Genomic DNA, 18,036 nt, shown 5'->3' with positions numbered 1-18,036 from the left:
TTAATTTTTTTTAATTGAATTTATTATAATTTAGTTGTTTAATTGTAGATTTATAAATAAATATTTGTTAATTTTATATTTTAATTTTTATATTGATAGGTGCGTTTATATTTTAATTTTTATATTGATAGGTGTGTTTATAGGACCAAAATTCTTTATGAATGCAAGAAGTCGAAGTTACATGAAGAACAAGTATCTTGATGAACAATTTGTTGTTGACTTATAAAGAAATGGACTAGATGATGTGTTACTTTTGAACAAAGATGTCTTAATGGATGGAAAGTGTTCTTGGTCTAGGTAATAAGGGTCTTGGTCATCTCAACTTGATTTGAATATGATATTGGAAGAGTTTGACTAGGTTTTGCCCTCCCTAGGGGTTTTGCCCTAGTTGAGTGCCTACATAATGTGTTCTTTTATTGTCTTTGAAGTTTTGGCAATTGTCTTGATAATAAACATATAATAAAAAATAAGAAGTAAGAATTAATCACAAGAAATTGTCAAGTGAAAGAGAAATCATTTAAAGAAGAATCCCTAACTATGCTGCCAAGATTGCTCAACACATTGTTCCTTTTCGCAACTGCCTCCACCATTGTTTCCTTTGCCATAACAACCCCACGCTCGCTCTTTCACCATCACGCCACAATCCCGACGTCACAGTCATTGTTCTGCCCAACTATAGTGTTCCTCATTGACAATTCTATTCCCCAACATAGCCAAATGACACACCTCATCCATGTCTAAATGTATTGTTCTAGATTTCCCACCACCCTTATCGATTTCCCCATATGCGTCCTGTTCTAGATCCCTTGCTGTTGTCACTTCCCCATGTTGTTACCTTTCCGCCAACAGTTTTAATCCTGACAATCATCTCTTCCAACCCGACATACCCCCGACAAGTGTTTCGTCCTGTCGCGCCCCCCCCCCCCCCAATCGATTTGTAACATTTGGTATTGTTAATTAATCATTAAATATTAATTATAATTATTATATAGTATTTATTTAGTTATTAATTATTACATAATTATATAATTAACTAGCAATTAATTATAATTATTATATAGTTATTAATTAATAATTAATTATATATATTAAATCAATAATTTAAATTATAAAAAAGAAGAAGAAGAGGAGAAGTGAGTCAAGTTGGAACGTCATACACCACCATTCATTCGGACAAGATGATAAGTGAATTTAGTAAAAAAAAAATGGAAGACTTCAAGAAGAGGCTTACCGAGAGCCAACAACAATGCCACCGCTAAACATTAGGACACAACCAATCAATGACAAGAGTGCTCGAATACATCAAACCCATCAAGCCCACATCATACTCCCGAATCTCCACATTCGCCTACCATACCAAAGCCACAAAACAATATATCTAATTTCTAAAAAATGTTGATTTTGAACCAAATTCCTGTAATCAATTCACCAGTGGTCACACACCAATGAAGATCAAAACTTGAGTTGTCAAAATTTGACGATAATGAGAAACATGGTGTAGCATGGTTCAATAAGGTGTAGGAGTATTTCAAGGTTTACAATATTGACTATGATGATGAAAAAATCAAGCATGCGCCCATGAAACTTGAAGGCGAAGCATATAATTGGTATATGTGGTGGAAAAAATCAACATATATGACCAATTAGAGTAAATTCAAAGATGCTTCCTTTGAATGCTTCCAAGGTGTCAAGGAAGAAGAGTTCTTCACAGAACTCACCAGACTAAAATATAAAGGAAATGTGGATGAGTTTACTAGAGAATGGGAAACACTAGCCACTCGAGTACCCAGATTATCAGAAAAATATCTTATTCAATCATACCTCATTGGCCTTAAACCCTATCTCCAAAATGAACTTAAGCTTCATGACATTAGATCTATAGAAGAAGCAAGACAAAAAGCCAAATGAGAAGAACTTTGAAACAATACCATTGCCAAAGGTTGAAAAAATATATCCAAGATGAACGTTTCTCCAATATTATCACATGGAGAATACAAAGCATGTCCCATCACATCTAAGTGGAGGAGGAAAATCTAATATGGATGTGCAAAGATTAAAGGAGAGTAAATGAAGACATTATGGTGAAAAATGGGATCCCAGACACAAATATTTTAAGGGAAAAAATACCAACAATTTATATAAGTGTGAAGCAACTCAAGTTTTGGACACTGAAGAATCAAATACATAAGAAGATGAGGATTCTCAAAAAAATTCCCCAGAATCAAAAAGCGAAAATGTTCTGCAAGTATCACTATCGGCCATGACAGGAATAGCCCTGCCCCATACCTTGAAGTTAAAAGGGCATATAAAAAAGAACAATGTAATGGTTCTAATTGATACAGGAAGCACTCACAATTTTTTGGATTCAAATCTTGCAAAAAGGCTCAACATTTTCACATATCCAATGCCTAACATGAAAGTAATGGTAGCAAATGGAAAGAAAATCGAAGGAGTGGGAAAATGCCATAAGGTTAAATTGCAAATTCAAGATTACAATTTAGAATCATCGTTTTACACTGTACCACTTGGAGGAGTGGATGTGGTTCTAGGTGTCCAATGGCTACAAACCCTAGTCACTTACTTTTCCAACCATAAAAAATAATTTATAAAGTTCAGATGGTAAGGGCAGAAGTATAAGCTATATGGTTTTCAACCACCCAAAAATTAGATTGTGTCATCCCATCAAAAGGTGAAAATGATCCAAAAATGAGCTCCGACATATATGGTACAATGTTAACAGATGGAAATGATGACTTCAAAATTAACAAAAGAAGAACACCTTGATATTCTAGTGTTAATTAGAAAACACCAGAAGGTATTTCAAGATATTCCACTGCAAAATCGAAGTTAAGTTAGGATCAAACCCTGACAACATCAAGCCATAAAGATATCCACTGTGGAACCACTGTGTTGCATGCTACTAGGGCGAAGGTGAAGCTTCTCAATTCCCTTAAGCGTGTGTGTGTGTGTGCTATCAGATAGTTGGAGGGTGGAGGCAAAAAGCCTCTAGGTTCCCTGTGCATTAGTGGACTGCTGAGTGGATGGTGGGAGGAGGTAGGAGGGCCTCTAGAGTTCTTGTGTCAGCTAGAAGTTGGTGTTTATTCCCTGAGCAAGACCACCTCAATCCCTGTAATCTAGCTCAGTGGTGACAACCACTAATAGCATGGTTGCAACTTGTCTATGGTTGGGTGGAGAGTTGCAGTCTTGATCTTAGTTCCTTATCTTAAATACAAGTCGAATGTTAGTTCTTATTATGCATAACCTTGTATGGATTTCATGTTAAGGTGTGAATGAACGATATGTTGATTGTTTGCATGACAAGTCTTGGTTCACTTATGTATGGATGTTGAATAACTGGTTATAATCCATAATGAGGATGTATTGATGAGCATGAATGTTTCGTGGGATTAATGGCCTTATGTTAACATCTCGTTGCAAAGAATTATTTACCATGATAGTGCTGGTGTTGTACTAGTGAAATTATTGCACAATGGGGTCTATGGTCACTGTGGAATGTTTTTCATCTTGAGATGATGGAATGTTGAAAGGTTTAGCAAGTCTTATCATGGGTTGTTGTATACCAGTTGTTGATAACTCATATGGTTGCACCCTTTTTACTTGAATATGAGTATTTTCAAGTGATGTTAAATCCTTGTCCATTTATTATTCAGTTGGTAAGGCTAATAGAATCAAGAAAAGTAAGTTTCCTATTTGTTGGAGTTGTTCTACTCCTTGTGTCCTTAGTAAGAATTGCTTATTGTAGTGATTTTATTTTGGTGGAAATACTCGAGGGAATGTTTATCGAATTGTTCTAAGATTTTCTATGGAGTTCATGGGCCATTGAGTGTCGGTATCGACGCTTGGAAAGACCTGATAAATCCCAGAAATATAAAGAAGGAAATTGGCCTCTAAAACTCTAATAAAATGCTGAAAATGGCTGAAACCTGATTTTTCTAAACCCCACAGGTCGGAGGTCAGCCACGTGGGAAAAACCTTAGCGGATATCTACCCTAAACTACAGCAAGCTGACTCCTTCGTTGGTGGGAGTTGAAAACTTAGGCAAAGTTGGGAGTTTATGCAAGTCGAGGGTTGGTCTTAGAAATGAAAATGAAAAGGCATGTGCTAATGGAAGGGGCCAACTCCGACTAGTTGTTAGCCCACTCACCACGTGGCCTATCCACGGTGGTAGTGGCGCCTCCAATCACCTGCCATGTTGGCACTAGGTTGTTTTTACCTGGAGGGTAAGGTGACATGGAAAGGTGAGCAAGGTCTATCTTTAAGAAGGCATAACTCTCAATCTATAAATCAAATTGGGGAAATGTTTATATTGTTGGAATCATCTTAATGAGACAAACATAACAATGGTGTCTAATTGAAGTTTAATGAAGGTTGTGAAAATTCAAAATTCTGTCTTGTTCCCATAATTCTATCTTGGGAGTTGGATCTGCATAGTAACTGCCTCCTTATAACTCTGGTTGGGTTTTGGGATTAGAGGAAGTGTCACAATTATCATGTGACAACTATAACTCGCAATGGATCTCCTCTCTCTTGCGATCTGCACACCAACTCACAAGCTCTATGGTTCCTGCTTCATGTGACCTCGGGTATTGTCTAACAACAATGACTACCGCACTCTGTCATGGTTCAATTTGGCCACTTCTTCCCTTGCCTGCTGCCCTCACACTCTGCAACTAGAGAACTTCTCTAACTTAGCTTTGTCCATGCTTGCTCCATCATGGTCCGACCACCCAACCTGTTGTGTGGATGATCATTCGACCAATGGATACTATTGTAGTAGTAATGACTTGACATATGCAACGATGGTTGTTGTTGCTGCACTCTATCACATCCTCCTCCCAACGAACCCTACATGACCTATTCTCTACTATATCCAATGCCCAAATTCACGTTTGTCAACCAGTGTGTTGAGACAATGGAAATAAGTTATGTGTGTGTCTTTCTATCTTGACTCATTAATGCACTCTCAACCGTCTTGTCCACCTCCTAACCACTACAACCTACTATGTCTCAGTATCTTGTTCTCCCACCAATGCACATTTCGTCTGCTTGTACACACCTTCTGTTGGCTCGTTGTCTCCTTGAACCACACCACCTTTGTGCTTGTTTCACTTTCCTATGGCAACTCCTCGAAGGCTACTCTATTGTTATGTCCCTAAGCTTGTTTCTCCACCACAACCCTTGCCCTAGCGATTTTCGTTCGCTTGCCACTTCATCGACAACTACAACTATTGGCTTACTGCCATTAGCTCGACTTATGTGGAGTCCCCACACTTCAACTTATCTGCATCTTGACGCCTCCATTCCATATCAACCACCCTTGACTAGAGCACTCTCTATTTCTCATCCTCGCTTTTGGTCGACAAAATAGAATGATGTTTGGTCTCCTCTATGCACGCCTAATCAGTTTCCACCACCTCTAACTAGCTTGTGTCATTAGATCTTGCTTCTGCAACCCATTCCATTTCGACAATTGATGCTCCTAGTGGTTAGGCGAGTCGTCGGGCTTTTTGGCCACCCAATCAACCCCTAGTAACCCTTTTTTTTATAAATCTAAAAAAATGGCCCTTAAGTTACAAATTTGTGCAACCATTTTTTTTTTTTGAAATTAACACTAATTGATTTCTTTGGCCCTAAAAAAACATTATGCATTTGCACGATCGTGGGAAAACCATACCCAATGATCATATACAAACCTTGGCTTCTGTGATTCCAAGATTGACTTTATTCAAAGTTTTTTCTCTTATACCATGTTAGATTTCTTGTAAACCTAGCACCTTACATTTAAATTCTTATCAGAAAATTGATCTGTTAATTTAAATGCACAGCTGAGTTCCTAACACTAAAAATTCAACATAAGCAAATATGTTGATCTCAACAACAATGACACAAATACATTTCACCCAATCAATCAGTTCATCATTAACAATGATTCAGAACCTAATTGGGCTCTCGTCCCAAGATAATGGCACAACTGAGAAAATACAAATGCCTTGGATATGATCCAATATATTTTCCCTTGATCGATGCCCGATTTCCTTGGCAGATCTAGATCTTTAGGCTCCCTCCTATACTTCCTCAGACCTGACACTTTAGAGTATCACACACCTCCTTTCAAGGCTAGTGTTGTTGTATTGTGCGTCTTTTCCCTCTCCCTAACCTTGCTTTTATACCTTCACATTGAGCTAAATCCCTAACCATAATCTCCAAAGTGACTGACGACTGAGATTAGATCTCACTTCACTTGAGATTAATGGTTGAGATTAAAAAAAAAAATCACTAAAGTAAATTAATTTACTTTTCCTCAGTTTACTTTAGCTCAATGAGCCAACATAATACCTATGTTCTTTTCCGAAGTTACAGAGAAACTTGTTCAACCTAGAGCAAGTATCCTATGGATATCTCATGTGCGACTTCTACACACCTAGACACTTAGGTTTGTGCAAAAGTACTTTCCCAAGCTACAAACATCAACATTATAAACACTTACATCTAAATTTAAGGAAAATTTATGGTGCAATAAATAATTATAGGATAAGAGAAAATTGAGATACCATAAGGGGTCATTAGTAGAAGATCAAAAGTATCTTTTCATTTTAACTAGCATAAAGAAGAAAATCAATATTTCTAAATAAAAATGAACTCTCACAAGCTCCATAGTGAAACCACTAGGCCTCCATGCAGTGAACATGTGACACATACGTTCATGAGATTTAAAGAATATTTCTAATTTCACTAGATATTGATAAACACGTCCCAAAATTGTTTTGTTGAACCCCCCTCCCAATACATTTTTCCAATAAAACAAACCCATATTTTTACTATATATCCCTTATTTTGACCAGATACCACTTTTTATACACCCCTCCTCCCCCGCAAGACCTGTAAACCACCCCATAGCCAACATCTCCCCACAATACTTATAATATGTTGAGTTTACATTTCACAATTTTAAAACTTCATTTATGAATGAATGTGATAACATAATGGTCAACAAGGTGAAGTCCCATGAGTGAAATTAGGTGTTGGACAATTCCTAAATGACATTGAATGAAAAAATATACCATCTTCGTGATACTAAGAAGGTGGAGGATGAATGGCACTCTCTTAAAATGCTTTACATATCCTCACATCGAATCTCAATTTCAATGTATTTGTAATAATACTGGCACTCCTAACCTTTTAACTCATCAAATCTATGGATATTTAGGAAAGCTTCTCTCAATCTTTTTTGAGTATGGAAATAAAATTTTAAAGCAATCCAAGTAACTTTTTTTTTTAGTTTGGACAAACTAAAATAATCTTAAAACCACCATAAACTATTAGATATTATCATGAACGCACCTTTCTAGTAATGAAATAAATTCACTTTAAAAGGGGAAAGGACTAATCACTCTAGGACATAAATTAGGTTGTGCGAGTCATGTTAGCATGGAAGACACAACTAAACTAGTATTGGATATTGATATCATCACTTTAAGCTATAGTCACCAAAACCTTATGACAGTTTGTGCATTCAATTTCTGACGAGGTGACTATAGGAGCCATGATTCCTATCCCCATTAAAACAAGCCAAGCAAACAACATATTAAGCCCAATCAACATTGAGCCCCAATAACACTAACATAGTTTCTAGGTTTGCAAACATGGATTGAGACTGGTTTGATCAAATTTCAATTCGTCTCAATTGTTTTTGTTCCATAAAAGTAATTATGGAGTTGGGAATTGAATAAGACTCAACATTAATCTCTAGGTGAAAGCTTCTACTTACAATGGAAATAGATATGGATGTGGGTAATCAAAAGAAGTAGATTCAAAGTCATAAAACCGATGTGCAAAAATATTAGACAATAATTGGAGCACATGATGTGCTTATTGGAGAAGCTCATTTTTTTTCTATTAAGACAAAAACTATCAATTTTAGGTCAAGTGGGATTGAAACTAATGCCATATTTTTGTATTGCATTTGGGTTTTCAGATGTTATTTATGCAATATTACACATGTGATCTTAATATACTCATCTATGCTTATGTTGTTAATTTGTTTCACATTAATACTTTTCCCTTTTTTTTAAGTTAATTGATAGAGGCATTCATAAAGACAATGGTTTAGTGGCTCTCCTAATAATATAATGTTTGATTGGTTTGAGAATGAATATATGTGCTTTCTTAACCCTCCTACTTCATGTATGTGTATATGTCTATGGAAATATACAAGATGGTAAATAGTGAGATATTCCATGCATGGCATGTTGAAACTGAGTTTTTACATCTAGATAAAATTCCACACTTTTCCTCTATATGGTAAAAATGGATATGTATGAATTTTATTCATTTTACATGAGATACACATGGAGTTGATGAAAGTGGGGTGTATATATATATATATATATATATATATATATAGACACGCACGCACGCACACTATTTTTGTGATATCTCATTGTGTATATAATCTAATATTTCGATTTTGATTTTTGGAATGTATTGGATCACAATAGTATAAATTATAAATGTTTAGTCAAAATTATGAGAACCAAATCATATGAATTTAAAGAAATGACTTTGTTTTTAAATGTGATATATACGCTTCTATGGTTTTATAGTGTTGAGATCAAGGCTATTGCACGACTCGTAAATGGCTAACATGTAGGCACTATAAATATACCTCTATGGACTATGTGGTAGGCTTATCACGGTGAAATCAAAGCTATGTAACATTTATGTTGGAATATAATCTACAATGGTCCAATATGGATGTGTGGGGTGTGAGAGGGGCTATGATTCTACTTGAGGTGAAGAGAAAATGGTGTCACGTAGGGGGAAGTAATCCTCTATTTCCAAGTGTTCTAGTGTAAGATATCGTCTCTTTTCCATCATGTGCCTTAAATGAATCCATCCACATCAAATGACTTAGATCAAACATTGAATGCATATATAGGTTGGTAACTTTGGTCATGTGATTATCAAAGCATGGGAAAAGTACAATAATTATGGGCAAATGTAAACATATTTTGTTCTCCTATCCCATCCCCCATCCATTCCCTCCACTTCTCATGCCAAGTTCTCCATTTTAGACATTAACCAATATATGTAAATGAACATATCAATACCATGAATAGGACATTGTAGACCTTTACAAAAAGATGGGCAGGTTGTAGATGAGCATAAAGATTGAAAAAATTAGGAAGCCTTCACCCATTAGTTGTTGCTACTCTTTCGCTACTTGAGAGCTAAGTTTTATCCTCCCAAGTTATTTCTAGAACGCATTCAGCAAATTAAGCTTTGTTTGTGGCTTGCATTGAAGAGAGACAAAAAGGAAGAATATCCTCAAGGTATTATTAAGTATAGAAGGAAATATATTTATTGTGTTGTATATAGTAGTGAAAGAAAGTGTCATGGTTATTTGAAAACTAGATGAGATGCTCAAAGTTCCATGTAGTGAGTAGATTACAGATCCAAGAGAGAATTGGGTTGGGTTGAGTGAGTTGTGAGCATATAGGTTGGACTTCTTCTCTCTCATGGCCTCGTAGATCAACTTGGAGGTGGCATTTACATTGGATGTTTATAGTTGGATGGAAAATTTCTTGTGCATATCCTAGTTTTTTGGGCTATCTTTTGTTAAAAGTGGTTCTATATTTGTTGTAAATCGACAATTCAATTATACTTTTTGTTGTGGAAATTGTATGTTTTTTCCACAAGGAAAAAAATTGTAATTTCCATTATATTAATATTGAAAATTACATATTGTATCAGCTGCATAAAGTATTATGCATGAACCAGAGATGGACCGAGCCATCTATCCCAGTATATCAGTTCATTGTTCATAAATATTTAACAAAAATGACAAATATATATACATGTATGAGCAGTGTATAGTAACTGTCTGAAGCAAAATTAACAGCAAAAAGTGTCTAATTAAATCTGCAGTGATCATGGAGATTGATCGGTCGGCACTGCTTCCCTAGTGTGCTCGATGAAAGGCCTGTGGTAATACTGGTAGCTTTCATGTTCCATTTGTTCCAGTATTAACCATTGGTTGTTGGGCTGCTGCACGACTTCCTAGGAAAGACTGTCACAAATCTGGTTCCTTTCCCTGTAAATGTGGGAGCAAACAATAAAATCAAATTGTGACTTTAAAGTTGTAATTTCTTCCAATAAACCTCTGAGCGTGTGCACGTGACAATGAGTAAGTGAGTTGAACTAATCGATGACAATTTTTGAGTCTCCAAAGATTTGAATCTGGTTACAGTTCTTCTCAAGTGCAAAGATGAGGAGTAATCTGAGGTTGTTAAGTTCTGCATAATTGTTTGTGCCACAACCAAACCCCATCTTTAGTTTGTAATAATGATTGTCAGAGAGATATAATATAGCTCCTCCCCCACAACCAATTTCTTGAGCAGATCCGTCGAAGTATGCCCATGGGAAGGTTTTGTCAATGACTTCAAGCACTATGTTTTGGGTCCGGTTCTTGGGTTCCTCTTCAGGGATCAGATGGAAAAGGGCCTCTATATTGGTGCATATGTTGTTCCAAAGGATGAGGGTATCCTGGAAGACAATTTTGTTCCTAGCTAGCCATATGCCCCAACAAACTAAAAGAGGGAGGTTGTGGATTTTCTGTGACTGTGTAGAGCGCCACAAAGATTACCATGCAGATATGAAATTCCCCCCCACCATCTGCTAGTAATGTCAAGGGAAATGTAAAGTTGTTGCCAAACCAGCTGGGTCATAGGACACAACAGGAATAGGTGGCCTATGAATTCATATTGTTCCTTACAGAGGCAGCAACGAGAAAGGCCATGGATATATATGTTATGTAGGTTATCATTATTAGGTGCTTTATTGGTTAATAGGCACCACATAAACATCTTGATTTGGGAGGTGCCTTTAATTTCCAAAGGGGTCACCACCACCACTCGACAATCTCAGGTTCATGCTCAAAAACTATGAAAGAGTATCCTTCCTTGGGGGTGTATTGACCACGGGGAGAAGCAACCAATATCAATTCGTCCTCACGTTCTGTAATTCTAACATGGGATTCTTCGAGAGCACCAATATATCTGTTCCAACCATTTGTCCAATTGTCTGGGATCATGAGATCGTGTGCCTATTTCCAAGCTTGTGAAAGCCATGTTATATTTCCTTCATCTACAATATGGGATAGATATCTTATGCCAGCTGAATCAAGGAACTTTTTGAGGTCGAGCGAAAGGACGTGGTTGTTCCCACAACCCGACCAAGCATCTTGGCCAATACATACTTGTTCACCTGATCCGATTCGCCAGGCCGATCCTTTTTTTATAACTGATATGGATTATGTGATTTTTTTTCCAAATGGTGGAGACTCCAAGTCTATTCCTTATCGGGCTACGAATCCATTCAAGTATCGATTGGGGATAAATGTATTTGTGATATACCACCTCTTTCCATAAATTGGTGGTTGAGAGTATCTACCAACCCATTTTTGTCGTAAGTGCTTTTGCAAAATAGTTTAGATCCTTTAATCCTCAACCACCCCATTTTTGGTTTTTGCTATACGATCCCATTTGACTCAAGCAAAAGTCTTGCCATCATGATTTCCCCTCCATAAGAATCTACGGCATATTTGTTGTATTATGTAGGTGATACCTTTAAGGATTCAAGCTAGTGCCATCCAGTATACTGGTATAGCTTCTAACACTGATTTAATGAGGACTAATCTGCTTGCTCGTGATAGCCATCATTGTTGCCATATGTTAATACGATGCTCGATTTTTTCTATTAGCCAAGTCCCATCCACAATACGGTAATTGTTTGGCTTTAATCTGTAACCCAAATACTTTATTCCCTCCTCCAAGTCCAGATGTTTGTATTGAAATTGGTGCAATGCATATATTCGTTCATTGAGAGAGCAATTTATAGTCATTGTGGAAGACTTGCTACGATTCGAAGTCATTCTAGTATATTTGCAGAAAAGGGATAGAATTTGCATGAACTTTGTGGAATCGTTGTGGATCCATCAAGAAAAATTAGGACATTGTCAACAAATAATAGATGCAAAAGAAAAATAACAATAGTCATTTTAACCCCATGTAAATCTCTGGACGATCTACCAGTGGAAATGAGCCTACTAAAACCTTCCATGATCAGAAGGAATAGTAGGGGAGATAAAGGGCAACCTTGTCTGAGTCCCCTCTCAGCATGAAAGAAATTGGAAGCAACCCCATTGATGAGAATGTTGTAGGAAGCAGATGTAATACAACACATGATCCAGTTAATGAATGAGTGAGGGAAGCCAATGTGGGTTAGGATTAGGTGGAGGTAGGTCCAGCTGGCCCGATCAAAAGCTTTGGACAGGTCAATTTTGAGAACGATGCTTTTGAGGCTCTATGGAAATTGTATGTTATGCATGTGCGTGTGATTATTTTGAATTATGTATATGAACATTTGCTATAGAAATTCTTGTTACTCCATGCTTGTATATTCTACTACATTCTATTATTTTACAACCATGTATGATTTTAATTAATTATGGGCCTTCATTGAAGACCATCTATGTTATGATCACAGTGAAATGGGCTCTGGGAGTGTTTGGCAGGAAATGCCATATTGTCGTATTATAGATATATGTTAAAATGCCAATGATGGCCCAATTCTCCCCTTTTGAAATGACATGATTTGTAATTGGTAAACCATCATTTGACAATCTTAAGACTTTTGGGAAGCCATAGGATAAATTTGGGCAATATTAGGCATACTCAAGTTTATATAATTGTAAATGCAATCCTAGAGGCATCTAAGACAAAATTAGGGCAATCCATGGGTTTAATTTTAACAATGGACAAGGAGATTCATCCTATTATTTGTCTCCTTTGGGAACGAGAATTCATGTATTACATATGATTGGGTTGAACCTATTGTAGCTAATAGAGCTCATGATATGACTGAGAGCTATTGAGTTAACACATGTGGAAATGGAATATGTGGGGTAGGTCTAAGTTGGATTAGGAAGGTACTTGTTGAAAGGGTCAAAACCCTACATATTATCCAAGTTGAGTGTGGTTATAAAAAGGAGGTCAATGAGGAAGGTGATATGTGGCATTATGCAATCAACATGGTGTTAGGTCATGGAGCTGACCTAAGGCATTATGCAATCAACATGGTGTTGGAAGATGAATCTTGCTTAACAATCCTCTCCAACCTCCACAAATTCCATAACCAATAGTTCACAAGTTGATTGGCACACTAATATTATGTAGTGGAAAATACATGGTTAGCTATGCCCACCCACAATGATCTCATCCTTTAGATTGTCAACAAATCAATAATGTGTATCTTTTTCCCCGTGAAAAAGCAACATGGGAGTTAACTAAAGGTCCTTGACTGAGGTACATTGTTAAGGGTCCATTTGTGAATGTTTAATTGACACAATCTTGAAAGGTGCAACACACCGAAAGCCTCCTCTCAATCTTGAAAATTTACTAACTACGAAATCTTGAATTAATATGGTGATTATCTACCTAACAAAGGTGGGGGCAAGTTAACCAAGGACCATCACCACCTTGCTAACCAATCAATATTTGCCACGTGGAAGGGCTCGTGAGAACAATAAGGCTCAAGGCCTAGAAAAAGGTAAAAGAGAGGGCCTTAATGGTTATGGGGAAAAGACTATTAAAACTCATGGTGACTAACATGTAAGAAAAGTTTGAAAAACATGTAAGAGAAGTTTGAAAAAAAGACTATTAAAAACTCAATGTAAAACTCTACACTTTTAAAATGGGTAAATAAAAAAAAAAAAATTATCCAATTGCAATAAATACAATACCATTTAGAAAAAAAATTACAATATTTTATAATCATTTTAAACAATAATAAAACCGTAAAAAAATTACACATTATAATTAATTAAAACAATTAAAAAATTACACACTTTATTCACAAAACTAACTATTAACATTACTCATAATTGATTAAAAATTTATAATAAAAAAACTTACATAAATCCAAAAAAACTATTGTTAGATTGTTCTGCACAAGCATCTGGTCAATAACCAATTTTGACAATGGATTCAATTTCCTATGATATCGATTTCCTAAACTAGTTGCCATTAAGATTCCAATACTTAGACAACAACGATCTTCTAAATTTTCGACTATTGTGATTATTGCAGTTAGAGGCCTATTATTAATTCCTCCATTGTAAGTGTCAAAGGTAGTAATTATTTAGGTCGCTATTCTTTGGTCGAGATTCTTTTACCCGAAGGGGCTGCAATAAATTATCAAAGAGTGGGATAGCACCTAGTGGTTACAATTCCCGAATGGGATACAATAAACAATCAACTAATGTTGTTGCACACGGTGGTTTCAACTTTCAATTTCTAAGTCCTATTAAATTTAATGTAAAGACAATGGGATTTTCATTGATAATCGGAGTTTTTAGGAAAAAAAATTGGTGTAAATTACATGATAATATATTTGTTTTTTCGAACCAATGAGTGTAGTTCAAGTTGTTGGTTCGATACGATGAACCATACTAGCTGGTTCGAAACGCTTCGACAAATGTATTATCATGTGATTTAGGTCGAATTTTTTTTCTCATAAACTTGATATGGATCACAAAATCCTCAATTCAACAATTGGAGTTTTATTAATAATGGGAGTTACATTATTAATGATTTTTTATTTTTATTTTAAAAAGAGTTTTTTGGTAGAAATTATATAACAGAAAATTTCGCTGATGTTTTTAGAGCTAGCGAATTAGCTAGTATGGTTCATCATTGGACTAAAATGAAGATGCAGATCATGGTACATACTTAAATAGAAGGCAATTAAGAAATATATAGTTTAAATGTTTATTTAAAATATTAAATTTATTTTCTCAAAAAATAAATATTATAATATTTTTAAAAGTTATACCACTTAATTTTGATAAAAAAATATCAATAAATTATTATTAAAATAAAATATATTTATAAATAAAAGATCTATGAAATATAGGTTTTAAAGTATGTTTTAAAACTATTTTTGTTGGGTTAAGAGTTCGTCTTTTTCCGATCTAAAGAAACAAGTGAGGAACTCCTGGCAGTGGTGAAAATCTACCCTTTATAAACCACCAACAAATAATTACAAATGACTTGATTTTCCTTGAATAATAAAAAATAATAGCTGTTCTTGATCACTAAATTATAATAAATATACCAGCTGTTAAAAAATATATATGAAATATATTAATTATAAAAAACCAATCAAAATTGAAACTTTTTCATACACCAATGTACACTGAAAATGGCACCCTCTGATATATGAGGTCTAAGGCATCCTCTTCCAAGGATAACAGCAATAGCAATGAATTGCAACCTAGAATTGGTAAGAACCTCTGCCAGTGACTTGCAAGCATAAAACTAAATGAATTTGAAGTTTGAATAAAAAATAAAATAACTAATCTTTATAATAGACAACTCACATTAGCCAAGCTGCATTGATTATAAACAGTGCTGGTAAATGAGAGATCCATGCCTAGCTGGGTATTGGCAATGGCAACCTTTCATCACTTCCTACATTGATCAACTACAGTGAATTGCAGGACAGGAAGAGAGGAATCATGATGACTAAGAAATCACTGAATCTTAATGAGAATAAGGCTCTGCAGGCTTCCAGATCAATGGAGCATACAGAGCAATCAAACACGAAGGGAAGCGTTGGCCCAATAATTGTGCCTTGGGCAGGGAATAAAATTTGATTATCATTGAGCCCAATAGCCTTATTGGGGTTTCTCAGATTGTGATTAAGCTTCTAAGTTGGAGTAATTACAGCAAAAATGATCTGAGTTTAAATCATATTAATTGTAGATTCTGTGTAACGAATATGGGTAAAGCAAAGTTAACTATTCATTCCATGTTTAAATCTATAATCTGTATAATGTTAAGAAGCTTAAATCTAGACAGATTTGATCCAAATTTTTTAAAATATAAACTGAAAATAATGACATCAAATGTAGAAGTTCAGCATTTATTTTTATAGATCTGAAACGAATTAGGAACAAATATATTTTAATAGATTAAGTTTTTGGAAATTTTTGAGAGAATCAATATTTTTTCTCCTGAATTCAAGCTTCTGTGATCCATAAAAAATTTTTAATAAAAATTGCACTGAAAATTTTTACTGAACTTTTTCAAACCATCCAATATGATTCATAATCAAAACAAGAAAAATAAATGGTATCAAAAAAACAGATCTTATTATTTCACACTGCAATTCAAAACATCTGTAATTCAATTTATCCATCTCAGTTAAAAGCATTAACATCTGTAATTCTCAGTTAAAAACATTAACTACTGTTATTCAATTTATCCATCTCAGTTAAAAGCATTAACTAACACATTAAAACTAAAGCAACTTCAAATGACAGCAAAAATATTCAAGAAAAGGGATCAATACCCGGAACTGGCTCTGGAAGTCGAGGGGAAACCGCACGAGAGGATGGCGAGTTTGGTCCAGGAACAGCAACCTCCGGAGCCCATATTTCCTTATATTGTAAGCCATACACAGCATGGAAACTGCAGCTAAACCGGTGTCAGAGATCTGTATCATCAATTCAAATTTGATCACCTGAACTTTATGACAGTCCGTGCAGCTGGTTGCCCACAGGGTGACCGCAGGCACTGCGGCTCCCAGGCACAGGAAGACGAGCCAAGCCAATAACGTCTTGAACACGGTCGACTGATTGAGTCCCAGCAACACCAGAACGGTTTCCAGGCGTGCGAGCGCGGAATCGAGCTCGGTCTGGTCGGATTTCGGGGCATCTAGGGTGCTGTTCGAGAGAAGCGATTTGTGAAGTTCGGGCGCCGAAGCAGTCTCGGCATTGATCTCCAGATCCCGGCCTGTGTCCGCCATGGAATTAGACATGGTACTGGGCAGTAGAGAAAAACAGAGTTGAAGCGACAGAGCCGGTGTGTTAACATCAAACAACAGGCGCACCTGGCGCCATTATTTATCATGAGCGGAACCTCGATTTTTCATTTTTTTAAATGGAATCTCCGCTTTTACTGTTCTGCCCGGGATCGAACCTTGTGGATCGGTAACTTCTCGGATTGCATTTTCTAGATTCAAAAATTACCAATTTGAAGGCGAATTTTAAGCTGCCAGATGCCAAGATTTTGACACCTTACACATCCAACGTGGATGCGAAGCATTTTTTTTACAGGTTTTGGTAATGAAATTCTCACAGGTGAGTTGTCAGTTGGGATTATTATTGCAAATTTAGTAAGTGCATTAATTTCATTTTTATGAATGATCCTTTGGAAAGTAAATTTATAAATTTATGTATTTATTTTTTTTAATTTAATAATTTAAAGTTATTATAGTAATTTTTTTTAAATTATAATTTTTATTTTTTATTAAATTTAACTAAAAATTAATAAGTATTTTTCCAAATTTAAAAATATGTATTTTTTATAGATATTATTTTGAGAATGTAATTGTTATTATATTTAATTTAATTGTTTTATTGTTATTTTTGTGATTTATTTGTGGAAGGTGATTGATAAAAAAGAATTGAAATACAATTATGGTTGACGATTTTAATGCACATTTTGAAAATTGTATCTGATGAGGATATTGTTTAAGTATTTTAAATTTTGGAGTTTGTGGTAAGAATGTGGGAAATTAATTTTTGTTAAATTTAATTAAAAAATATGTTCAAATTTTTTTAAAAAGTGGAATATTAGAATATGATTTTGACTTATAATTGGTATTTATATAATATTAGAATAATTATATATGTTTTTGTAGATTTAGAAGTCATATTGTTGGGTGGAGGTGGGTTCCTTGTTCTATAAACAAGAGGGTTTTATACACTAATCTGGTGGCTGGTTTGGCTATGACTTTAAAATTAGATAATAATGATAATAATAATAATAAATTAAATGGTCCTTAAATACCAATGGACATTAATCCATAAGCATCAAAACAATTACCTTATCATACATCTCACATTGCCTAGATTTTAAAAAACCATAAAACTAACTAAACCACAATGTT

The 18,036-nt window shown here is 35.2% G+C and overlaps 1 protein-coding gene across 1 annotated transcript in view; it reads right to left on the bottom strand.

The window, feature by feature from the left end:
- LOC149260720 (zinc finger CONSTANS-like protein (DUF3537)) overlaps positions 1–16,950 on the bottom strand; it is a 49,570-nt gene extending 32,620 nt beyond the window's left edge. The window contains exon 1 of the mRNA XM_089420975.1: positions 16,435–16,950. Within this exon, the coding sequence (XP_089277101.1) occupies positions 16,435–16,902 (468 nt within the window). The 5' untranslated portion in view covers positions 16,903–16,950. The remainder of the gene's footprint in view (positions 1–16,434) is intronic.
- Positions 16,951–18,036: the final 1,086 nt, after the last annotated feature.

The sequence above is a fragment of the Pinus tabuliformis genome, chromosome 6 (genome assembly GCF_031772625.1).
Source record: "Pinus tabuliformis cultivar Carrire ecotype Pingquan chromosome 6, CPIR1, whole genome shotgun sequence".
In the NCBI taxonomy this organism is placed as follows: Eukaryota; Viridiplantae; Streptophyta; class Pinopsida; order Pinales; family Pinaceae; genus Pinus; species Pinus tabuliformis.
The sequence above is the reverse complement of the archived record's forward strand: the minus strand, read 5'-3'. Positions and strand labels throughout refer to the sequence as shown.